Source organism: Eptesicus fuscus, chromosome 9 (assembly GCF_027574615.1).
Source record: "Eptesicus fuscus isolate TK198812 chromosome 9, DD_ASM_mEF_20220401, whole genome shotgun sequence".
In the NCBI taxonomy this organism is placed as follows: domain Eukaryota; kingdom Metazoa; phylum Chordata; class Mammalia; order Chiroptera; family Vespertilionidae; genus Eptesicus; species Eptesicus fuscus.
The window spans coordinates 89,505,848-89,531,847 of NC_072481.1; the positions used below are offsets into that span (position 1 = coordinate 89,505,848).

The following is a 26,000-nucleotide window of genomic DNA, read 5'->3' on the forward strand; positions in this document are numbered from 1 at the left end:
CAGAGAATTTAGGGGAAAGGCAGCTTTCAGGAGTGAGGTATAGAGAATTAAACATCTTTATCCTACAACATAATGGAAATAAAGTATCTTTCAGGGCCCATGTAGTATAGCAGGGTTCTGAGGTGAGGTAAAAATAAAACTGCATCTTGTACTTTCTGTTTGCTGTAATGCTGCAGTCAGAATAGCCCACTGAGCACCACCCCATGCAAAATGTAAATTAGCTCCATCAGAGCTCATATGCCACTATGTGCCAGGCAGAGTTCCAGATACATTGCATCATGGTGTCATTGGATCTTCACAGAAATTCTCAAGGTATTAGGATCCCCATTTTAAAGTTGAGAAAAATTCAGCTTCTGAGAGACAATGTTCCTGAACTGTTATTATGATAGCTGAGATTCAAAATTAGGATTGTCTGAATTTTGAATTAATTGTGTTTCAGAAACTCCTCGACTTTAGAACTGGAGAGTATCTTAATGAGCCCAATTTCTTGGTTTCCCCAATGAGAAAAAAAGTGAGAGTGGAGAAAACCAGGTGCCCTACACAGATTCCTGTGTAAAGGCAAAGGAGGTCATTGGAGTCTTACAGAGTGATGTCCCAGCACACGCTCAGCAGCTGTGCATTCCGTGCACACTGTGTTCACAGCTGTGAGCACAAACCATGCAGCAGGCCGGGTCAGGGAAAGGGAAGGAAGGCAAGAGGCCATTGCCTTCCCCACCCAGCCTTCTCTCCCCGGGGCGCCATTAGAACTGCAAACGCATAGACAAAAATCGGTCTCTAGACTAGACTTTCTAAACTACAGTTGTAGTTAGCTTCACATTCAGTGATCATTTGCAGAGGGAATAGGCAAAGGCAGGAGGATATCTAATCTTTATCCAGTGCTATCATGTCTCAGATGAAAGGTATTACTGACAGTTATACTCTCAACACTAAGAAATCTGTAGATTTTTGGCATCAGACCAGGGTTTGCTTCCAGATTGGTTGATTAGTAGCTAGGGGAATGTGAGCCTTGTTTCTGAATGTGCAAAGTGGAAGCAATTATAAGCAATTATAAAGTGGAAGCATTTTTATAGAAATGTCAGTATCTTTTCTCCACACCTGTTCCCTTTCTTTCCTGACTCTGAGGGACAAGATCTACTTTAAGAATTACAAAAGGAGGGCTATTTGACCTTCTTGAAGTAAGAGAATAATTTGGGGTTAATACTCAACTTTGTCTTTGGAACATTTTTATAGGCTTTGTCAGATTTGATTCCTCCCCTTTTAAAGATAAGAAACTTGAGGTAGCTACTTCCTGCTTATCTCGAATTAGTGACACAGTGTGGCAGTAATCACCATGAGACGTTACCTGATATAAGAAAACCAGGGAATGTGAGGACTTCGACTTTAGTACTAGTTTCTCTGTATCTAGACCTATACCATAGGCACTGTCAGCACCGCTCTATCTGTCTCAAAACCAATGCTGTATGGTCTGGAATGAGATCAGAGTGTGAAAAAGCTTTTTAATTTTTTAAAATATATTTTATTTATTTTTTACATAGAGGAAGGGAGAGAGAGAGTTAGAAACATCGATGAGAGAGAAACATCCATCAACTGCCTCCTGCACACCCCCTACTGGGGATATGCCCGCAACCAAGGTACATGCCCCTGACCGAAATCGAACCCGGGACCCTTCAGTCCGCAGGCCAATGCTCTATCCACTGAGCCAAACTGGTTAGGGCTGAAAAAGCTTTTTAAAAATCCTCTTTGAAAGCAAAAATGTCACAAGACACTGACTCTCAAATCTACCAGCCCTCTGTATAGAGTTTTATCCAATAGACCTTCCTGCTTCAGTAAAAATGATCTTGTTTTTGAGGTTTACATCTAAACAAAGTTACAAAATGGTTTCTCTTGTTTTTGTTTTTGTGTTTTTTGTTTTTTTTTTTGTATGCATAGACTACCTTCATGTTACGACTGTTCACCTGTTCAAGGAGAGATGGGACACCAACAAATTGGATCACCACACTGACAAGTATAATAACAACAAGCTAATTGTGCGTAGAGGACAATCTTTCTCCATCCAGATCGAATTCAATCGTCCATACGATCCCAGAAAAGATTTCTTCAGGGTGGAATATGTCATTGGTGAGTGCCATGTGCAAGCCATAGTCATGATAGTCCATCTGTGTCATCATGTCATGTTAGTTATGACAGTATGAGTCACAAAATATAGGGTGAGAACAGGTTCGGTTGCATTTCTTTTTAGAATCATATTTTAACAGGTGGCTGAAGCTGAAAGTGTATTCAGCCCCTATTGACCCTATGCTTTAAGATGGGTCTGTACAATGCCAAACATCAATAATTAGGGCCTACCCAGGCAAAACTCTGGGTATAAGTAAAAGTGAGTATATTGGCATAAATGTTAGTTAAATTTAATTGGTCTCATATTTGCAAATCTTAGCATACAATCTCCATTTAAGCATTTCCCAAAATTTTGTTCTGCTTAACATAGTGCTATGAAATGGTCCATGAAAAGTGGATGGTCAAATAAAGTTCACTAAACATTTTGTACCCTAATCTCTTCTTGTAAGTTGCAATGCACATTAGCTGTAATGGTTCTGAGAAGTACCATCTAACTCTGTTTGATTTAGTGTTTCTCTAATTAATTTGATCATGAAACCCTTTATTAAATTATAGCTGTTAACATTTGAGACATTTGATAAATATTTCTCTAGGAATTTAAAAGAGTAGCAAGTAAACACTTGCACAAAAAAGCAAGGATGGCTCAATATCAGGAAATCTGTCCATATAATCCTAAACATAAGTCAATAAAAAGAAAAATCAGGCAATCAAATAGTCAGTAAAAAATAAATGATTAAATTCCACAGTAATTTTAAAAAAATCTTTAAATATAACAAAATAGAAGAAATAGCCTCAATTATACTAAAGATTATTTACCCAAAACCAACAACTTTTGGTATCTTAAGTTAAAACTTAATAATTTTAATAATAATCAGAAATTAGAGATGCCTGCTATCATAATTCCTTTTTTTAAAGCATTGCTCTAAAAGTGTTAGCTAATGAACAATATATAAGAAATGTCTATTGTAAACCCTAGAAAATAAGAAAAAAAGTATACTTTATTAATGGAATGCTTGTACATATAGAAAACCCAACAGATTAAAGGAAAAAGCACAGAACTAATAAAACTTTGAAATATGTCTAGATAGAAGTCAGTAGCTTTTCTCTACCACTAAAGACCTAGGAATAAAAAAAATATATTCTATGTATACTAGTAAAAATAAATAAAGTTATGAAATGTAGAAAAAAAATTGTAAAACAAAACCTATGTAAAGCATCTATAAAATCTTAATGAAAGACATGAGAAACCAATAAAAAGGCAAATATGTTCTTGGATGTGAAGTCTCAATATATTTTTTAAATGATCTCCCAAGATTAAAATGTAAATTTAATTCATTTCCAATTAGAGTTCCAATGGAAGGGTGTTTTTTAGAAATATTTTTTTTCCTAATTTCAGAGAGGAAGGGAGATGGAGAAAGATATAGAAACATCAGTGATGAGGGAGAATCATTGATCGGCTGCCTTCTGTAATCCCCCACACTGGGGATCAAGCCCACAACTCAGGCATTTGCCTGACTGAGAATTGAACTGTGATCTCCTAGTTCATAGGTCAACGCTCAACCACTGATTCATGCTGGCCGGGCTGGAAGGGTGTTTTTTGTTGTTGTTTGTTTTGGGCTGGATAAAATAACAGTTACTTTGAAAGAATAATTACCTGACAATAACCAAGGAAATTACACAAAGAAATAATAAGGAAATAGCATTTTCTATCAGAAGCAGCTATAAGGGCATATAATAAAAAATTATTTAGTAGAACAGAGAATCCAGAAATAGACTTCAGTACATAAGATTACTTAATATAGTTGTTTAAGGGAGTAAGAAAAGTATGTGTATATTTTTATATTTTGTCTTTTTGTTTATTGTTCTTTTAATAAATTAACTGATGAAGAAACAACTAGCATTTTGTATTCTAACATTTTAGTATACATATGAATGTGTATTTAATATATTATTATGTAACATGTAATATATATGTATATGTGTATTTATTAAATACATACCCTAATACCACAAGTGACCAGATATGTAACCAAAATATAAATACATGACCAAAAATAAGGTCAATGGTCCAGAAATCTGAAAGAATATTCAAAACATAAATTAGAGATAAAGGATAACATAGATACCAAAAAGCTCTTACAAATTGGCAATATAAAGACAAGCAATAGAAAAATATGTAAAATATATGAAGACACATTTCACACAAAAAAATTCCAAATGGCCTATAATCATATTAAAATGTGTTCAAATTCATTAGTACAGAGGGAAAGCAAATCAAAGAACTATCTATCAGCCTGGCAAAATTTTAGGAAAGGGTATAATATCTGTAATACCTGCTAGTATCTATGAAGAGAAAAGCATACATTACCAATGTAATGTTCAATTTCATAACCTTTTTAGAAAGCAATTTTCCATATCTATTAAGACTAATATATATGCCCTTTAACCCAGTAATTCCAATCTGAGGAACCTATATCAGACATATTAAAAATGCAGTTTATAAAGGTAGACATTATTTACTGCCGCATTGTTTATAGTGACAAAAAAAACCATAAAAATAAATGTCTCTCAATAGGCAAATGGTTAAAAATATTGTGATGTATTCACATAATGGATTGCCATTTTTAAAAAGGAATAAATGAGATCTATGCCTGAGAACTCTGAGAGAGGTAGTGAGTGACAAAACAAAATATAGAAGAGTGAGCATAAGATCTACATGTGTGGGTAACTGTGTGTGTGACTAGATCTGTATAGTATTGAGTGCAGAAATTAATATGAAGCACACGCTTGAGTTGGACTGGGTTCCTTGGTGGGGGTGTAGCCAAAACAGAGGAAGCAAAAAGAAAGGGGAGCCAAGCAAGAAAGTGATAAAAAGAAGCAAGAATGCAATGATTATTTTAAGGCATCTGTGGAAAATTATTGATCTGTGTGGGAGTGTATGTAAAGAAATGAAAAATAATTCAATTAAAACTGAAAACCCATTCCTAGAAAAAAATATGTGACCTTTACTATTTGAGTGATGTGGTTTATGCTTATTTGCATTTCCAGTTAAAAATATTGTGATGTATTCACATAAGGTATAATTCATAATGTGTATTAATGTGGGAAAATTGGTTGAAGCCACAGTAGAAGTGGGAGAGGATAAAAGAGACTCCTGAGTCCAAATAAACAGCATCAGGGTGATGCTTGGGTTCTGCACAGAATTGCTCATCATCCCAGTTGTGGAGGAAGAGAGGGAAAACTAAATTCCTGTCCCTGCTTTAGGGAAAATGAAATAACCATAATGTAATTACACTTAGGGGACAGACCATTATTGTTAATATTTTTAAATAATGGGTACTTTAGTTGATAAAGAAGTTCATAGCTAGTATTTTAAACAAAAAAAAAATCTGATGAAAGTTTATTTTTATTTCTTTCCCTAAGTTTATTTATCTGTCTTTTTTGTGTGTTTGTGCACATGGTTATTTGGATTAGATTTGATTAAAATGCCCTTGACACATTTATAATGGGACGATCATTTCATGAATGTCAAGAAATACCCAATTGTAATTCTGTCTACAATTTTGCTCCAACTTCACTGTAATTTTTATCTGTCTTTAGCCAAACAATTAGGGCAATGAGAACAGGGCAGGAAGCTTTGCCCTTGCATTGGCCTTGTCTGAGGCCTGAGACCTTCTCCCACTGAGCATTCAGACAAGAGGTATAATAGTGGAAGTCTTAGGAAGACTGAGAAGCTGGGGGTCTCAGATTGGGTTCTCAGTAAATGAGCCCTGAGAAGGCAGTTTGTGTGGAGAAAGTTTATGGGGAGTGCTCTCAGGATCGGCATCTCCGAGGAAGTCAGTGTTGGCCAGAGGGAGGAGTTGAACTACCATCAACAGAGGCATCCATGGACCACATGCTGAGTCCTAGGCCTGGACTGGATCTCCAGCACTGTCCAGTCTTGAGGCAAGGATGTGGGCCTTTCTACTCCAGCATGGACTGGACATTGGCCACAAGCTACCCGCAGAAAGAGGATCATGACCGTCATTGGCTATCCATGGCTGAGGGCAAACCTCGAAAGCAGCTCAGTGAGAGCTGTGAGCCACCAACTCTCAACATCAGGGCCATGATGCCTCCATCCTGCACGGGAGGCAGGGCCTGCACCTCAAGTCCTCTTTCTACAAAAGGCATGCTATTACTTTTGTTCCTTTAGTAAAAGGTGGGGGAAGGGAAGCGCAGCAAATTTATCTTTGAGATAAAAATTTATATATTATTTATATATTTAAAAACCCAACATGTGTTTTAAACCCTTCTTAGAGACCATAAAATGTACTTTCAGAGGTAAGCTATAGTCCAATATGGATAGCCAATTACAGGCATTATTACAGTAAGTCTCACTGAACGTTATCTATAGATTCTTGGAAATTGCCATTTTAAGCAAAATGATGTATAATGAAACCAAATTTTACCACAGGCTAATTAATATAAACAAGAGTTAAGTTACTATGGCATATTTCTAGTCATTAAAAAAATCACCAAACTTCTAAATAAAGACCCAAAGGACTTATAATATTAAACATTGAAATAAATGTAAACTATACATACATTTAAGAAAGATGAATAAAAACATGTAGTATCATTATTTTCCAACCCACTTATTCCAGTTCAGGGTCATGGTTGTCCAGAGCCTATCCTGGCAGCTCAGGGCACGAGGTGGGGCCACCCTGGACAGGCATCGCAGGGCACACACACACACACACACACGTGCGCTCAGACTAGGACAACATACACTCACCCATCTACTTGCAGGGAAACCAGAGTCCTTGGAGAAAACCCAGACAGACATAAGGGCAATGTGCATCCTCCATAGACAGTGGCTCTGGCTGGGAATCGATTTTTCTCTTTGATGTTATAACAAAATGTTATTATCTGAGCACCTGCTATGTATTTGAGAATTTTTTATTTCCAAATTTATTATGGAAACAAGAAAGGAAGATGACAAAATTCCACCTTCTACTATTTAGTGGATGAGAATCAAGCATATTCCTAAAAGCCTTAAGGACAAGTGAGGGAGGTTTTATCCCAATCAGTCTTTTCTGCATCGCACATCATTCAGGGGGCCGCACAGCCTCAGGCTTCTCAGCTCCGATAGGGCTAAGACCGAAAAAGAGAACAGTGTTGGACAGTCCCTGGGGCTCAGAAGTAATTCTCTTAAAATGCAGAACTTATTTCAGTAGGATTGGATAAAGCCATGGAAACTCAATTTTAAAAGTAACTGTTGTAATGAGAAGAGACAAGTATCGAATATGAACTAAAAATGAAATTAAGTGTAAACGTTTGTATATGCAGGAGTGCCTCAATTTCAGGAAACCTAGAATGTGAAAACAGTGACTTCAAACAAACAGAAAAGATAATACTGTGCAAAAAATAAAAGATACAGAAGAATCTCTTCAAATATTTCTATTAGAGTTTACATAACAAGATTAGATGTATCAACAAAGATCAATATAGGCACTACTCTTAAAGAAAATAACTATGCCATACAGCAATTCATTACTATATTAAAAATAAAGAAACAATAACTTTGCACTTAGTTGTTTTCAGTTCACAATCAGTTTGTTGTTATTGTATTTTTCTCTTTCCCTGTGACTTTAGGTTAGAAGAGGTGGCTTGTGTTAGTGCACTGCGGTTTCTCTATGTGGCTGTCCTCAGAACCTAGGTCATGGGATGTATTTATAAGCGACTCTGCCTTCAAATCAAGTTTCTTTCTCTGCTTTTAAATGTTTAATTGCCCCTCTCAGATGGTCCCAGATTAACCCACTTCGTGCTGGGTTCTCTGATCAAGAAAGGTGGGCAGGGAGCAGTGCTTCGGATGGCCGAGGGCTTTGAGAACTGCATTCATTAGTTGCTGGCAGAGCACAGCCATCTGTGTGAGGTAGATGAGAGTTGTTAATGAGTTCCAGGAGGTAGGTGTGGATGAAAAATATGCTAGTAGTCTGTGGGGTCTTTTGTCTCTCCAGTTCTGAGCCTGCAGCCCTGGCAAATTGTGAAAGGCATGGAGCAGAGCGTTAATTATAGGTTTTGTTGACCTGTACGTGGAGCTGTGAAAATTTAGGAACAGCTAGTGGTGTTAATTGCTATTACTTTAACATGGCTTCCTATTTCTTTTGATACCCTGTTGAGAGAGGGTCATTGTAAGGAAAGAATGCTCAACTGTATGTCTTCCTAGCTCTCCCCCTCAAAATAGTGGATGCCACCCTACCCAGTGAGCCCTCTAACGTTAATGACACAGTCCATGCGCAAGTTTCTTTCGCCCTGGAGTCTAACACAAGATCCCAAGGGAGTCAAGGCCAGCACCTGGGAGGCTGTCTCTACCCACAGCTGCAGGCTTCATATTTTTGTCATGGCAGAAAGGAGAAGGGAAGGATGACATCAGCAAAGCCTGCTCCGCTTGTCAGAGCAGAAGGTTCCCAGAAGCTCTCCGCACGCCATTCATGTCTCATTTGCTACCTTATTTGTAAGAGAAGCATTTCATTTTTCCAGTCTCTTAAGAGAAGAGGGACAGGCAGACCATGGATGCCAGCAGACACCAGTGGTGTGTGCCAGAGTGCCTTCCAGCTTTGCAGTCCTGTGAGTCAGAAAGTGCAGCCCTTCCATATTTGCATACCGAGGAACGCTGTTCATGAGGGCAGTTGTCATGTGCCCAAGCACTTACAGGACCATGTCAATTGCACATGTCCTGCATTATTAAACCCTTAAGCATTGAAATATCCTCAACACTTCAATGTTTTTATTTCCCTTATTACTTGAATAGCATTTATCGAAAACTGGCTAGGGAAGCAGATTCTGATGGGTCTTAGGACGGGAGTGACTTGACCATTCTCAGGTAGTGTTCAGGCTGGAGAGGATGTGTTAAAAGGAGTGAGGATGAGAGCCTGGATGAGGGCAGTAGTACTAGAGATGGGGAGGAGGGGCTGGATATGAGAAATATTTAGGAGGCACAATCTACAGGATTGTAGTCTGCATTGAGTGAGAGGGAAGAAAGAGTGGCTGGCTTGTGTGACTATGACGATAGTTGCTAGCACTTCCAAATGAAAGAAAGATTGTAGGGAATTTAGAAGAAAAAAATTGAGTTTGAGGAATGATGGTTCCCATTGATAACTTACTCACTGACCCTGGGGACTCATTTAATTCTTTAACCCTTACCCCCCTCCCCCCCCCCCCGCCCCCACACGCCCGCTGGGGCACAGGACTCTGGTTATCTCCCTTTTTATCAGATGAGATTAGAGTTGAAGTGGTTAAGTACTTTACCCAAAGTTACACAAAGAAAGTGCTGAAGCTGCCATTTGAACTCAGGCATTCTCACCTAATCACAATGTATATCACCTCCACCAATAAAACAGTGGGATGTACAAACATGACTACTTGAGCCTGCTGAAATTTGAGAGACTTGGGGGATTTCCAGGTAAGTTTGTCCAATAGATGGTTGCATAGATAAGTCTGAAGCTTAGGAAAGAGGTTTGGGTTGGATATGTGAAAATGTAAATATCATACACAGAACCGTGGGCAAGATCAAGTAAGAAACAGGCTCTGGCACTAGGAAAAAACAAATTTTAAAGTGTCAGTCCAGGAGCCTGAGCTCCTGAAAGAGACAAAAACCACGATCAAATGGGAGAGAAATCAGGGAAGGGCAGTATCACTAAATCCAAAGAGTGACCAGTTTCATGTAATACTTAAGGAGATTCAGTGAGGAACTTTCCACTGGATTCAACAGTTAGGGAGACACTGGCTACTTGAGGAGAAACAAAATTTTAAAGGTCTGAAAATAAATGAGATGTGAACAAATGGACATAGCAAACGTGGGTTAATCTTTTTAGAGGACATGAAAAAAGGGAGGGGTGTTTTAGTTTGAGTGCTTGTTTTAGGATTGGAGGTACCTGAACATGTAGGTAGTCAGAGGGAAAGGAGCCAGTAGAGGAAGAATCCTGAAGGTTCAGGAGAAACATTGAGTAGCTGAGGAGAATGCTGGAGGAAGTAGAAGCACAGAGTGAAGTGGCAGAGATGAGGGACTGACCAGGAAGAAGAAGCCCTTGTCCTAGGAGGTATTGGGAAAGACTAAGGGGCAATGTGGCTATGTCAGGTAAAGAGATAGGGAACTGATCATCATGCCTGGTGGCCTCAAGTTTCTCAAAGATATAGGAGGTGAGCAGATGCTGCAAGAGCTTACAAGGTGAAAGGACCATTTCCTATACCCGAGGGCATCACCCAAGTCCTTTAAGAGTACATGTCCCTATAGATTTTTGGTTCAGAAAGTCCAGTTAAAATCACCATTTGTGATTTTCAAGGACATAGCACATTTTTTCTGCAGAGAAATTTCTTGCCCCAAATCATGCAGCTGGTAAGATACGAAGAAACATTTAGCCTATGCTAGTTCCGCTATATTATGCTGTGTTTTGATGAGAATAGACTACCTGTGTCATCATTTTGAAGCAACATTTATGTAGGCTGTCTTTTAAATGTTTGCTTCTGTGTGTTTTGGCAGTGGGCTCATGTTTAAGTGCCACTTGAAGTGACTAATAATAGCATCTGAGAAACTAGGGCAGTGTTTCCTAGAGTTAGAGCATGTTATCTGTGAACATCTGAGATGTGAGATGCTCCTTAAAACAAGTTCAGTGGACTAACACTTTGGGATATTGCTGTGTTTCATGCCCCTTCACAGAGTCCCAATCCAATACACATTAGTATATTAAAATCTCAGAGGAGGCAGAAAGTAAAAAATATATATATTCTCTAGCTTAACATTTCCCAAAATCACTTTATTATAAACACTACTCTATCATATTTTTATTTTATAACACCCTTTAGTAAAATGCAGAACTCACCCTAGAAAATGCCTAACTACAGTTGCAAATTACCTTTATTCTGTAGAATATGAAGGAGGGTGGGTGACAGAACCTAAATGGATTTGTAGTCTATAAGTTATGGTAACTTAATATAATATCCATTTCTTCTTTTTGACACTTAAGATTTTGTGCCAACATTAAAATAACTCTATAAATCTGGCATTTGTATCAAGTAACTTTTCTTTTAAAAAATGATTACTTTACATTTTTTATATTTATATATTTACTAGAGGCCTTGTGCATGAAATTTGTGCACTTGGTTGGGCGGCAGGGATGGGTGGGGTTGTCCCTCAGCCTGGTCTGTGCCCTCTCACAGTCTGGGAGCTCTACAATCCATGGTCCCAAAGAAGTAGGCCCTGCCCACCCTGCCAGGGCTCCGTGATGGATCGCCCTCACAGATGGAGGCCCAGGCTACCCACTGCAGCGCCGCCGCCAGGTAGCCTGGACCTCCCTCTGTGGGGGCAATCCATCATGGAGCCCCCCAATTGATCGAGTGCCCTGCCGGCCGGTGGCCTGGGCCTCCCTCTGCAGGACAATTATGGGGCTATGGCTGGGCCCCTGACCAATCACATTGCACCCACCTTGGCTGGCCTGGCGCCAGTGGGTGTCATAGCATAGTTGTTGGGAAGGTCGTCTGGACCATTGTTCTACTGTTCAGTCGGTCAGTCGATTTGCATATTACACTTTTATTATTATAGATTTTCCAGGTTTTTATTTGGCTTATTTTATGATAAAGCCAATTTACTTTCCTCCTGAATGTGTTATTGAACACCTTTCATGTGCACAGCACTGTATTGGAATTAGAGTAGGAATACATAAATGTTTATCCTCTGCCCTCAAAGAGTCTGGACGGTTCAGCCTGAACAGTAGCAGTTGGGTTCAATGCCAGCCTCTTAGACAAAATACTTGGAAAGCACCTTGGAGAGAGACATTGTGACGCTATTGGAGGAGTCTCTATGTGCTGGGTCTCAAAGGATGGGTAAGAGTTTACCCAACTGAATGGGAAAAGTACATATTATAGAAAAAAAGTGAATTTCAGTGGAGAAAAAGCACTTGGAAACCTATTGATGCTCTTGTACACCCAGATAAGACATATAGATCTTAGACTACAAACAGATAGGAGCTTTTATGGAGGAGTTTTAAGTGGAGTCTTAAAAAGATCTATGTTTTTACTATTTAGATTATTGTTCTATTGTTCAGTGTATTAATTCATAAATTCTGTCTAATGTCCCTGACTGTCACCTGTAAATGGAAACTTTTGCTGAGGCACCAGCCTAACCTGACTCTGTATACATGTGACTCTTCTAGCAGTTTTCTATGGGATCGACTTCTCCATTATTAAGTATCCACTCAGTAATGCCCACCCCACTCTGGGTCTGAAACCATGGGGGTGAAAGAGAAGATTCCCACCCCTCCCCCTATGGTGACCCCTTAGACTATATAGTCAGCACCAGTGGTGCTGGATGAAGTTCTCCAATGAAAGACTAGCACTAAATGAGAAAACACTGTCAAAAAGGCAAATAGGAGGCCATTGCTTTCTGTTTTCTCTTTCTGGTACCAAGCAAAGACAACAATCACCAAACCTCCAAACAAAAATATCCAGTGTCTTCATGCTGACAGCTAAATCAGTCAACTCTGACAACCCACAGGCCAAGTTCTGCCAGGAATTCTTTGCCCACAGTTCTAGCTGAAGTGACAGAGATTTTTTTAGTGTCAATGTAGGAGGGATTGGCATCTGTATTCTAGTGCCAGAGACCTACAGGGAGCCCCCTCAGCCCTGCCTTGTGACCCACATCTCATCCTGCAGAGCTCGAGTTTCTAAGCAAAGCTCAGTGTCCTGAGGGTAATAGAGTGGCCAATGTGTTTCATAACATCAAGTGCAGTGCATGGAGCACTTGTAAAGGACCATGGAGAATTCCCACACTGATGCCTGACTTCCCCCTTCTTTCCCCCCTCTCTTTTTTATCTCCCTAATTTGCCTTCATCTTCACTCCTCTCTCTGCTTCTATCTTCCTGCTTGTGTCTTATACTTATGAGAATTCATAACCGTGGCTAATTAGCACCCACATAATTGAAACTGTCCTCTACTGGACACTCATGATCTGAACTTGGGGATTATATAGTATAGGCATTCCCTGCCTTTTCCATATAAATTCTAAGAAATTCTTGCAGGATGTGAAGTGAGGGGTAGGAAAAGTGGGGGGAAACTGTTTAATGAAAACTAATGTCCCCATTGTTATATCTTGCTCTAAGTCTCCAATCTGTGAAAAGAGAGATGGCATCCAAGAGAAATTAAAACCCATTGAAGAAAGAATAAAAGTGGACTACTTATTCATAATCCGTGCCCTTTCATTACGCCATGAGTGTGCTGTGAGGATTGATGAGGCACTAACTGGAAAGCTCTTGGAACTCCTGGTGATAGTTGCTTGCTGATAAGATGACCCAATTACCAGCCTTATTTTGAATATTACAACTGTATAGGAAAGCTAAATCCTTATAGTATTCCTTAAGGAGGAATAACCTTCATTACAGCAGTCAGAGCCAGACAGGTACTAGAGGAGCATAAAATAAGCTATAAATAGCTCTACCTTCCTTTTGTTATCCTTTTCACCCTTTCTTCTCAACATCTCAGCCCTTCTGCTCTTTTCTACCCTTTTTTTATAATTTTCTTTTTCCATCTCTATTTTTCTCCTGCTCTCATTCTCTCCTGTTCTCTCTCTTGTACACACACTGTCCTATGCATGAATGTTTTATTATTTACCCATTAGTTAGGGAACTTACAGGTGTTACCTTCAGGAGGTGGGTATAGAAACTTATGTATCTATTCACAAGTGTTTCCTCAGCTTTCAGGAGGCCCAGCCAGATGTGCTAAAGGCCCTGGGTTTGGGGCAGCACTCACTCTCAAGGCTCCAGAGTTTTGAGGAACTTGCAGTGATATGGGGGCCCATTCTGGCAGGCCCATCGGGGACGTGCTCACTTATAGAATCAGTCTCCAGTGGGTGTTTTCTGTGTGACTGCACTTTGGGACAGTGAAATTCGGAGCTCATTGTTTTCTACTTGTGTAGAGGTGAGCTGTGGCATCTGGTGTTTCCATATAGCAGAATCATTATCCTTCCTAAACCATCCATTTCCTCATATCTGATTAAAACATGGACCCTGAAAAACTACCCTTTATCAGAAATTGGAATCTCATTAACGTGATCAAATGCAATTAAGTTACCATTACTTTTCAAGAACATTTTAAAAGGGGCTCAATAAATGGTATAGGTCTCTGTGCACATGGGAGTGAAGAGAGACTTGAATGATATCCACCCCCTTTTCTTATTCACCTTCTTTACTTACATGCCTATGGAAGAGTAGAGAGGGGACATATATATAATCCATACTTTTCTGCTAATCTGGAGATGATCAGATTCCCATACTTTAAACTGCGAAAGCAAATATATATTTTAAAAATTAAAGGTTTCTGGGAGGAATGTGTAGAGTAACAATAAGATGGGTTATAATAAAGAGATTTATTTTCAATCTCATTCATTCATTTACACAGTAGGTTCACCAATCATATGTTGATGAACATAAGATTGCCACCTGCCAGATCTGTAGCAGATGGAGAGACAGGGAAGGTGTTCCAGCAACAGCATGTTGAATTCCTTCATACTAGTTACTCCTTTGAATTAATACATACTTCTGAACCTCCCCTTACAAAGTGAAAATGCTTTGTAAGAATAGATAATACTATACAACTGGCTGCTATTTCTAAATTTGCAGAAATTGGCTTTGCATGATAACTAGTTGACATTCTGCAGAGAGCAGTGTCCTAAGGAAATAAGGTATTCTAAGAGTCTGTTTTGAGAAAAGATAAAGATCATGGGCAGTCAGGCATGGACAGATGAAGGAGAGTAAGGTACCATGAGTTAAAAGGGAGTGGAATGAGGCTGCTGAGGGCTGCGTTTGTATTCAAGGAAGAAACAGGAAGCTAAAAGAGGAGGAGAACTGCCTGGGCATAATTGTCCATTGAGTAATTAGGATTGGTTGCTCCCAAAAAATCATGCCTCACTAGATGTTTTAGTGTATGCATGTGCTCTCTGTTAAAGATAAAGCAATCCAAAGCTTGGTGTGTTTCATAGAATCACAGAATCAGAAATGTTAGGGCTAGAAGGAATCACAGCAGTCACTTTTACCACCCACTTTGTTTACAGGTCTAAAAAATATCCATACCCAGTAAAAGGTTCAAATATATTCGTGCACAAGGTCAGCCCAGGGATGGATGAAGATCAGTTGGTCACAGCCAGGGTAATGCTATAATTTATCCTCCAAACCAGGACACTTTTTGAGAGAAAAAGAAGGGCTAAATAGATGGGATGCTAGAAAAAAAGGCATAAGCAGGAGCTTAGCAAACCTTGCATATATGGTTGTCAAATCAAAGCTGAAGAGAAAGCTACTAGAAAGCTAGAGGAATGTAGAGGCCAAAGTGGAGCTATTGCATGGTACTAACAATGGGAACAGCTGTCCAAATAGGACACAGGAAATGTGTGCCAGCAAGGAGAGACATCAGGAGCCTAGGGCATTGGATTGGGTGGGGTTTAGTATTGATTTGGCTTTGAAGTGCCAAATCAATGGAGGTGGTGAGTTCATTGAGAATAGGTGAGGTCAAAGAGAGACATTCACTCAAGATAAGGCAAGACAAAGGGAAGAAGATCCAGCCACATGAAAGGGTAAACAGACACAGAGCTGAAAGCTGTCCCCAATGAGCCATCTAAGGCATAGTGCAGGCTCTTTGCACCTTCTCACTATAGGAGCAAAGAAACCTGAGGGGTTGAGCAAGAAGCCAGTTACCTGTGCACCCTAGCATACAGAGTTAAGCCTCATTTCACATCTCTCTTTGGGGGGCTGTGCAGGGCATTGATACAGAACTCTATAACCCCTCAGGGTTTCAGGTGAAGGTGACAGCCTTGAATTAGTTGGATGTTCAGTAAGATCACCTGGGAGAGGACTAGATCTTGAAAGGGCAGGAACTGACAGAAACTTGGAACAAATGGCAAATAAATGGGCCAAAGTCACATGGCTGTGGCTCAACCAGTGTGGAAACCCAGGTCTACAGCCATTCTCTGTGCGTGTGATCTAGCTATAGAAGGTAGTTATGATTGTGATTCACCTTTTGCACATGAGGAAACTGAGTCAGTAGCCTTCCAAATATACCAAGAATTTTTCACTGCCACTTGCCTGATCAGAAATCATTATGCTGGGACTTCCTCTGGACCTGCTTTCCCTGGAAGCACCTGATCACCAAACATCTCCACACTGTACCCCATAACACAGTCTTTGGCAACTCCTTCTAGAGCAGTGGTTCTCAACCTTCCTAATGCCGCGACCCTTTAATACAGTTCCTCATGTTGTGGTGACCCCCAACCATAAAATTATTTTCGTTGCTACTTCATAACTGTAATTTTGCTACTGTTAATGAATCGTAATGTAAATACCTGTGTTTTCTGATGGTCTTAGGCTCTACAGGGTCGCCTAAGACCACTGTTCTAGAGGAAACTGATTTCAGCCAACAGCTAGTGGCAAATTCTAGAGAATCCCTTCTTACTAAAATTTTAATTGATAAGACTAATTGCACTTCTTCCACCTCCATATTTACTCTTTATGAAATTAATTCCCTAATATCTTAAATGGATAAACTGTCATAGTTGAATTCCATTAATCACATAAGATTTGGAGAGGGGGGTGGGTTCCTGTCTTCACTTCCCATTCGGGAAACTCCATATTTTTCCAAGACCTTTCCAGATCCCTGCCCAACATCAGGTGAGGAATACTAGGAATAACCAGTAATCTGGATCTCAATTGTATTGATTCCTCCTTGAGGAGAGAGTTTAGGTATAAAAACTTGGTTAAGGTACTGTGTGGGCAGGACAACCTGAAGGCCTTGGTGAGAGACAGGGGATGAGGAAGAGAGGTGAGACATTGCTGTGAAGTGAATGTTTGTGTTCCTCCACTCCTCCCAGCAAAGTCCTATGTTGAAGCTCTACCCTTCAATGTGATGGTATTTAGAGGTGGGGATTTGGGGAGTAATTAGGTTTAGATTAAGTCAAGGGAGTGGTGCCTCATTGAGGGATTCATATACTTTTAAGAAGAAAAAGAGAAACCAGAGAGGACATAGGAAAAAAAGGGTCATCTGAAAGCCAAGAAGAGGGATCTCACCAGGAACCAAATCTGCCAGTACCCAGTACCTTGATTTTGGACTTCCCAGCCTCCAGAACTGAGAGATGTAAATGTCTGCTATTTAAACAACCCAGTCTATGGTATTGTTTTAGCAGCCTCGTACTTCCTGAAGTCCAGAGCTAAATGAAGTGTGTGAAACACTCCACACTGTAGTGTTACCTGAGGAGAAATATATGGGCAGGGTTTTGTTTTGTTTTTAATAAATCAGTCATCAACATAATGCTATCAACTCTTCCAAGTATCAAGCTTTCCATTTGAACATATAACCTAAGAATTAACATTATTTCTAGTCCTGTTTCCTTAACTAGGAAAATACAAAGGCAAAATACCTTTTCCTCTCAATCCATAACTGGCTCCCAAAGAGAGAGGCCACATTAGATGTTCAACGTCTCAAAATTAGGTTGACATGTATGCTGTAAGTACTCTGGAAAACTGGTGCACCGGATAGACAAGAGCCTTTAGTATTTTGAAGCAATTACTTTCACAAAAAGAGACAAAATTTATGATTCTATGACTAAAATGATGGACATGAAGTAGTGAAGACAGCTAGGGTGGTGTTTTTCATCAAACAACTTTTTTATTTGTATAACAAATTTCTAAGTGATGGAAAATGACACACTGTCTCCATTACTTCATTTCCATCATTTCAATCTTTTTCTAACTTTCACGTTTGTGAAACAAATTGCTTTAAACATGTCAAAGTCACTTGAGTGGAGTGTTAGCCAGATTTTAAAAATAAAAATGATTCATAAAGACAGCACTTGTGTTTATAACTATCAAGATAAATTTTCCAAAAAAAAAAAATCACAGTCTTGATTATGTAGGGCACCTGTACTGGTATAAGATAATCATCTTCAGAAAGTAGAAAGAAATTTGCTCTTTGCCTTCTTTCCCCTAGATTTATATGGCACGGTAAACCTGGTCTTGTGGGTGCTAAATCATCCCTGTTTCAATGATTTACTAAGTCCCCCTAAAGCATATCGATTTCTTCAGCCTTGGATTTTGGATTGCATTTGCATTATTATGCAACAGGCTGTGCTCCTCACTGATGTCCTGCTTCTCACCAGTTAGTTCTATATTCTTTCAGTGCTGATACTTCTTGAGAGGGAATGCCCTTTTTTGAGATAGGAGGTTCCCTAATACAGGGCAACTGAAGATACCTTTAGGCACATACTTTTGAAGAATTGATATTGGTGTTCCAATGAGAGAAAGCTCAAAATATATTGCTCATCTTAAGAAACTTGGTTAAGGTACTGTGTGGGCAGGACAACCTGAAGGCCCTTGGTAAGAGACAGAGGATGAAGAAGAGAGATGAGACATTGCTGTGAACTGAATGATTGTGTTCCTTCCTCCTCCTACCAAAGACCTACATCATTGATAGTTTAAAAAAAAAAAAAAAAGGAGGACATGAATATACAAGATAATTTTACAAACAGTGGCTACACATGTTATTCTGTTGTTGATGTCACTGTTGGAAAGATTTTAAATTTTGAAACAAACTCCACTTTACAGAAAATTCACAAGAGTGCAAAGAACTTGCTTCCCCCTCACCCCAGAATCATTAGAGAGGGTCAATGTGATGTCCCATTATCCCTGAATACTTTAGTGCAAAGACACTCTCCTATATAACCATCAAAATCAGGATATTAACATTTATATGTTACTAGAAGCCTGGTACATGGATTTGTGCATGGATGGGGTCCCTCAGCGTGGCCTGGGGGGATTGTGCCAAAACCGGCAGTCCAATGCTGCCTGCTGCTCCTGCCTGCCTCTCCTGTTCATCCCGGCCCCACTGTGCCTGCCCCTGGCTCGTGCCCAGTCAGTCCTGATCAGGAGAGGCTCATGCCACCACAGTGGTGCTCGCCAGCTATGAGCCCTGCATCTGGCACCCATCAGTCAGCTGAGTGACACTCCTGCTGTGGGAGTGCACTGACCACCTGGGGCAGCTCTTGCATTGAGCGTCTGCCCCCTGGTGGTCAGTGCGCGTCATGGCAACCAGTCGTTTGGTTGCTTAGGCATATATATATATATATATATATATATATATATATATATATATATATCTAATAATAGACAAATATGCAAATTGACCATACCTCCGACACACCCACAAGCCACACCCACCACCCAATCAGAGTGAGTATGCAAATTAACCCAAACCAAGATGGCTACAGCCACAGAGAGCAAGGTTTCCTAGGTAACAGAGGAAGCCAAGCTTTCTGCCAGCCGTTGCAGGCCTAAGCCTCCACTCAAGCTACAAAGTTTCAATTATAGAAGGTAAACAAATTCAAACAAATGGCGGCAGAATGGAGCTTGAGAGAGCAGGCCAGGGTTGCCGCCGGCAACAGGGGAAGCAAAGCTTTCCACACACCCTGGCCAGGCCCACCCGCTTAAGGCAACAAAGTTTCAATTATAACCCCAACACAAATGGCTTCGGGCCTCGGAGGGAGCCCCAGGCTTGGCTCTGCTCCACGTTTCAATTGTAGAAGGAAAATAAATTCCAGATACCAGGGCCTCCGCTTTCGTTGCCAGGGGGCGTGGCCGGCCTGCAAACCACCACAGGACCCTCGCTCAGGCTGCCCCATGCCCCCAGGGTACCTCACCCTGATCCAGGACACCCTTCAGGGCAAACCAGCTGGCCCCCACCCATGCACCAGGCCTCTATCCTATCTAATAAAAGAGTACTATGCAGATTGATCATCACTGCAACACACAATATAGCTGCCCCCATGTGGTCAAAGATCCTGCCCCCATGTGGACACAAGATGGTCACCACAAGATGGCCAGCAGGAGAGGGCAGTTGGAAGGCACCCGGCCTGCAAGGGAGGGCAGTTGAGAAGGACCAGGCCTGCAAGGGAGGGCAGTTGGAGGTGATCAACCCTGCAGGAGAGGGCAGTTAGGGGTGACCAGGCTGGCAGAGGAGGGAAGTTGGGGGCAAACAGGCTGGCAGCAGAGTGGTTAGGGGGTGATCAGGCTGGCAGGCAGAAGCGGTTAGGGGCAATCAGGAAGGCAGGCAGGCAAGCAGTTGGGAGCCAGCAGTCCTGGATTGTGAGAGGGATGTCCGACTGCCCATTTAGGCCCGATCCCAGGGCAGTCGGACATCCCTTGAGGGGTCCCAGATTGGAGAGGTTACAGGCTGGGCTGAGGGACAACCCCCCTCCGTGCATGAATTTCGTGCACCGGGCCTCTAGTATATATATATATATATATATATATATATATATATATATATATATATATATGATCATCTGATCTCCAGACCCCATTTGAGTTTCAAAAGTTCTTCCAATATTGTCCTTGATAGCAAGAGGATCCAGTCCAGCATCCATGTGGCATTTTGTTGTTATGTCTCATCTCTTTAGTTTTTGTGTTTGTGTGTGTGTGTGTGTGTGTGTTTGTTTCTTTTTTTTTTTTTTTCAGTTTGGGACAGTTTAATAGTCTTTTATTTTGGCTTTCATTATTTGACACCTTTGAAGTTTATAAGGCAGAATGCCCCTCAGTTTGGGTTTTTCTGTTTCCTCATGATTAAAATCAGGTTATGTATCTTTGGCAGTAATAACGCAGAAGTGATGCTGTGTTCTTCTCATTGAATCCTATCTGGTTACACATAATTTTTACAGGTTTCATTACTGGTGATGGTAACTTTGATCATTTGATCAAGCAGTGTTACAGGTTGGTGTCTTAGTCTGTTTGGGCTGCTCTAACAGAATATAATATACTAGGTGGCTTGTAAACAAAACCACTTCTTTCTCACAGTTCTGGAGGCTGGAAAGTCTAAGATCAAGGTGCCAACAGATTTGGTGTCTGGTGAGAGCCTACTTTCTGGTTCATAGATGGCATAGATAGCTGTCCTCTCGTTATGTCCGCACATGGCAGAAGGAGGAAGGGAGCTTTCTGGAGTCTGTTTTGTCGTAAGGGCACTAACTCATTCAAGACCTAATCACATTAAACCAAAGGCCCCCACCTCAAAATGCCATTATATTGGGGGTTATATGAATATAGCAATTGGGTTCCCCAGGAAATAGGCTTTGAAATTAGCATGCAAGAAGATGATTAGGGAGTGCTCTTAGGATAAACCCCTGTGGAAGAAAGCAAAATTGGCAAGGGGAGAAGTCGAGCTATGATGAAGTCCCAACAAAGACCACAGAAAGGGCTATGGAGCAGGGATGGCTCTTCAGAATTCTCCTGTGTGGGAGCTAGAGGACTGGCTTTTGTACCCCCATGGTGTTCATCCATTGGATGTGAGATGCCCCTAGAATGAGGTGGAGTCTTGGATGAAGCAGTTTACCTTAGCTAAGGCAATTCCCAAAGAGGGCTGACCCACTGAGGACCATATTCTGACATCACTTCCAGCATCTTGGTGTAAGTCTGTCTTTCTTCAAGGAGGCTTTGTAGCACATCACAGAACCCAACACAGTGATGTCTGTCAGGATTCTGCACTGAAGAATTACTCTCTGTTCCCTTTGTAGTTGACAAGTGATTTATAAGAAAGTACCTTGAGACTATGAGATTATGTTATTCATCATCAAATTTTTATGATAGGATAATAGATTGATATCAGCATGAATTCATAATTTTTCTTTAATTAAATGGCTTACTTAAATCTGTTACTATAATTAATTTGATGTTCAAATTATCCTAGATTTTGCCAGTTGGAAATTCTTCCAATTGGCTTCAGTATATTTATTTCCTTATTTTCTGGAACAACAAGATGTTTCAGGCTCATTTTATGTTTTCCCCACCCCAGTCCTGAAAACAAATTCTCCAAGGAGCTCTGCTCCTTTTTAATAGAAAGTGACATTTAGAAATCAATATCTGGGCTCGAGGTATAGTCATTGCTATTTTTACCTTCTTTCAGTATTGCCAAATCTAATGTAGGTTTATCTCCCTTACCATTGTTTTTGCCTCCTTGATATGCCTGTGATGACCCCTGACCAAGACCCCTGAACTTCATAACATTTTTCATCCTTGAAGTTTTTCTTAATTTATACCTGAGGAGATTTGAGTGAGTATGAGTGTAAGATCCACAGTAACAGCATTCATAAAATGACTTGTAGGGAATCTTCACAACATGCCAAAATGTGCCTTGTGTTTGGGTTAGTTTTCTATTGCTACTGTAACAAATGATCATAATCTTAGTGGCTTAAATCAACAAATATTCATTATTTTGACATTAGACATAATGACAATGACTTGCACAAGTATAATGATACCTTCACTGAGCTCCTCATACCTAATCTCTTCCCTCAAGGAGGAATCAGTGGAATTCAAATCCTCATTACTAGTATTTCTGGCCTGACACCTTCCCTGGAATCTGGAAAGGATTTGGAAGGAAATAGGGTCCACTGAATGGAACCCATATCCCTCTCCAAATTGTACGCGATGAATGGATTTAAACTATAGTAGTCATTCATTTAAGATGTTAAGGAATTATTTTTTATAGGGGGTAAATATGGATGTGAGAGAAAGTACAGTTCATCTTATCAGATATTAAAATTTTAGCAATAATGGATTTACTGGATTCTTGTCATTAGCTGTTAACTGAGACTAGTTCCCTTAGAATGAGTTGCCAAATGGCTGTTTTTATGTGGTGCAATGTGGAGATGTTGGGTAACCAGAAGCTTCCGGGGAAGGCAGGCCTAGAGGAAGTCCCAAAGTAAGGATTATTTGGCCACTCAGCAGGTAATGTGAAACTTCAGAATACATGTTTCAAGCCTGGAGTTAAACTTTGGAGTTTAAGAGCAGTGACAGAAGTTTCAGACAAAATTCTCTAACTGTGTCATTTTCCAAAGGACTGGACTTGGGTGTCATTAATGGAAGGCTGAATTAGACCCATTTAGTCTATAAATAAGATATTCAGCAATGACCTTTATTTAAAAAAAAGAAATCAGTAGGTGACAAGTAACTGGAGGGAACAAGGGAAGATTGAAATATAAGCCAAGGCCTTGGGGAGATATGATGAATAGTCACCTTCTCCTACAAGATGTCCCTAGTCGGGATTCATGGTCCAGCCTAGGATGTGGTCCCTTTACATCTTTATGTTTAAACAAGGTCTTCATATTCACTTATGAAATTGAGGTATGTCACTTATGGAAACCAGGTTTGAGTATAGTTCTTTTCACAATGCTTTCAAATCAGCTCATGAAGCAACTATGAACATCCTATATAATAAAAGGCTAATATGCAAATTGACGGAACGGCAGAATGACCACTCGCTATGATGTGTACTGACCACCAGGGGGCAGATGCTCAATGCAGGAGTCGCCCCCTGGTGGTCAGTGTGCTCCCACAGGGGGAGGGCCACTCAGCCAGAAGCCAGGCTCACAGTTGGCAAGCGCAGCAGCGGTGGCAGGAGCCTCTTCTGCCTCCGAGGCAGGGCTAAGGATGTCCGACTGTCAATCGGACATCCTCCGAGGGCTACTGGACTGTGAGAGGGTGCAGGCTGGGCTGAGGGACCCCCAAAGTGCATGAATTTTTTTGCATTGGCCCTCTCATCTATAATAAGCAAATGAACATCCACACATCAACATATATACAAGCTAATAAAATACAATATACATGTCCTTCTTTCTGCCCATCCTTCAGGTTCTATCTTTGTTATGTCTTAGTAAAGTTGCTCTTTTTTTCCTTAAAATATATTTTATTGATTTCAGAGAGGAAGGGAGAGGAAGAGAGAGAGAAACATCAATGATGAGAGAGAATCATTGGTCAGCTGCCTTCTGTACACCCCACACTGGGAATCAAGCTCGCAACCCAGGCATGTGCCCTTGACTGGAATCAAACCTGGGATCCTTCAGTCCACAGGCCAACGCTCTATCCACTGAGCCAAACCAGCTAGGGCTAAAGTTGTTCTTAACTCCGCCACCAATGCACTGCTTTTGGCCTGTTACTGTCACCTGACAGTAGTCTTCTAACTTCACTTATAGACCAAACTTGGATGTTTGATTGTAAACTCGCTGAGCACAGAAAGTATATCACATACTAGTACATCTCTTATATCTACACCTGTCACCTCAAGGTTAAGTTAAAATACTTTGCTCATAGTAAGCACTAGTAAATACTGGTTTAAAGAAATGTTTATTGAGCATGTATTGTCAACATCCACATGCAGACTAATACCAAGTGGACTGCATCCTAATGCCACGCTGGTTTTTGCTTTACCAGCATTTGGTTTAATCTCTGGCAATGCAAACTCATTTAACAAATTATGTTATTATATTCATATATAATGCATTTAAAAGACAGGCACATATTTTGTTAGAATTACCAATGATTTGTCCTTTTGGTGTTGCCATTAAATTATTAATAAGAATTAACTGTTTTAGTGAAAAATTCATCAGAGGCCTGTTTTGTTTGGAAGACATTCAACCAAACTTTTGATCTTATCCTTGTTGGCTAACAATAATATTTTTTAAATTAGTTGCCATGATTTTAACTAAATAAATATTTCTCTTAATACCCACAAGCCTCAGTTTACTTACATGATGGATACAACATACACAAGTGAAGCTTTGGCTCCACAGAATTGCCATTTGCTGACAAAATGTAATTCTTGTACCAGTAAGAAAGGATTCCTTATGGAATGCTTCCTGAAGCTGCCTAAGATCATGAAACAGGTGGGCCCCAAAGCTGCTGGCTGTTGTACCTGGTCAGTGATCCCTACTTTCAGTCTGAAGTATTTCCCACCCCTTCCAAACCTGCCTGGGGCTTCCAGAGCCCTGCTTGAGGGTGTGGCAGAACCCCAAGATATGTGGAAACATCCTTTGCCAGTTGAAAGTGTTGCATAACTAGTTGGAGTGAGGAAGGACAAAAAACTGGTATGCAGTTTGGTTTACAATCATAAAATCCATCAAAGGACACTAAACTAGACATGTGACACCAACATCCTATCACTTTCCTCCATATCCCTAGTTCCGAGTAGGGTTCACCCTCAGTGGACTGATAGAACAACAGAGCCTCATTTAAACTCATGCTGGAAAAGGGCTAGAGATTGCCCTAGAAACCATTGTGATGTAGATAACCTTTGTACTTCAAGTGGCCACATTTTTATACCATCCCCTGTGAGCAAGTTTCCCTATTCACAATGTCCAGTTCTCTCCCACTTGCTAACACCAGCTTTTAGAAAAGGTTTCATATCACAGAGTAACAAATTTAAGCAAACATATTGCCTTTTCCAGGGATAAAAGCATTTTAGCATTATCTCTAATTCATTCTCTATTGGAGGGATTTTCATGATCAACAATCAAAATGAGAATATTATGGGAAGTCAAGAGATCTTTATAGCAATCAAATTGCTCTTCTACAGTCTTCAAACAGCAATCAAAGTGGTTTTTAAAATAACTTAATGTAGTCCAGGTCTCTTTTCTAGTGATTACTTTAATCAATCACAATAAATTCCAAAGTCCTGACAGCTGCCTACAGTCCTCAAGGCCTGACTTGATATCCTGGTTCTCCTTGACCTTATCCCCTATGGGTCTCCTTTCAGTTCCCTCTGCTCGGGCACATCGATCTCCTTGAGTATGCCAAGTATCGCCTTCCTCAGGACCTTTGCACTTACGGCAGTGCTCTTCCCCCCTGTTTACAGGGCTCATTTCCTCACTTCCCTTACATCACTGTTCAAATGTCACTTTAACAGAGTATCCTGCTCTGGCCACTCTCTCCCCATGAGCACACCCACCCTCATCAATCTCTGTCCCCTTAAGCTACTTTATTTTTTCATAGCACTCGTCTCCATTTCGCATAGTATATATGTATTTGTTTAGTAACTTTTTACCTCCACAA

General features: G+C 40.4%; 1 protein-coding gene across 1 annotated transcript in view; it reads left to right on the forward strand.

Annotated features, from left to right (window-relative positions):
- The window catches only part of F13A1 (coagulation factor XIII A chain), a 186,760-nt gene that overhangs the window by 18,461 nt on the left and 142,299 nt on the right, over window positions 1–26,000 (forward strand). Inside the window, exon 4 of the mRNA XM_054721509.1 lies at window positions 1,930–2,118. Within this exon, the coding sequence (XP_054577484.1) occupies window positions 1,930–2,118 (189 nt within the window). The remainder of the gene's footprint in view (window positions 1–1,929; window positions 2,119–26,000) is intronic.